This window comes from Egretta garzetta, unplaced genomic scaffold, assembly GCF_000687185.1.
Source record: "Egretta garzetta isolate BGI_Z169 unplaced genomic scaffold, ASM68718v1 scaffold27, whole genome shotgun sequence".
NCBI classification, from domain to species: Eukaryota; Metazoa; Chordata; class Aves; order Pelecaniformes; family Ardeidae; genus Egretta; species Egretta garzetta.
Window position 1 is genome coordinate 1568155 of NW_009260400.1, and position 526 is coordinate 1568680.

At 66.3% G+C, this 526-nt stretch overlaps 1 protein-coding gene across 1 annotated transcript in view; it reads right to left on the reverse strand.

Moving 5' to 3' along the window:
• ST3GAL2 (ST3 beta-galactoside alpha-2,3-sialyltransferase 2) overlaps positions 1–493 on the reverse strand; it is a 2407-nt gene extending 1914 nt beyond the window's left edge. The window contains exon 1 of the mRNA XM_009643320.2: positions 100–493. Within this exon, the coding sequence (XP_009641615.1) occupies positions 100–485 (386 nt within the window). The 5' untranslated portion in view covers positions 486–493. The remainder of the gene's footprint in view (positions 1–99) is intronic.
• Between the last annotated feature and the right edge of the window lie 33 nt (positions 494–526).

Sequence of the window (526 nt, forward strand, 5' to 3'; positions counted from 1 at the left end):
CATCTCCCGACCTACAGCAGACCCGGAGAGACGCCGCTGCAATGCACAGCGGGAGCTCAGCACCGCCCCATGCCTCGCCGCGTGGTCTCCTGCCCTCACCGCATGACGAAGTCGTGCCCATCGATCTCTGGCCCATAACTGGAGCCACGCAGGTTGCCTGAGTTGCCAACCACGGCGCAGCGGCGGCAGCGGCGGGGGTCGCGGGAGCGGTAGGGATCCTCGCCTGGCACGATCTGGAAGAGCTTGCTCAGGACCTCATGAGTGTTGTGGGATTTGAACTGGGGCTGCAGCATCTGTGGGCAGACCCCCTTGCTGAGCCGCTGCATGCCAGCGTAGCCGGGCACCAGCTTCACCCGGTGAATGCTGCCCAGCCCACCGGGGTCCAGGTAGGCGATGCTGTGGTGGGAGTAGGTGAAGAGGAGGGACATGACGAAGACGAGGAGGAAGGCAGTCGAGAGGAAGCAAAAGCGCAGCGAGCACTTCATGATCGGCGGGCGGCAGGGCCCGGGGCGGGGGCCCGGCACGC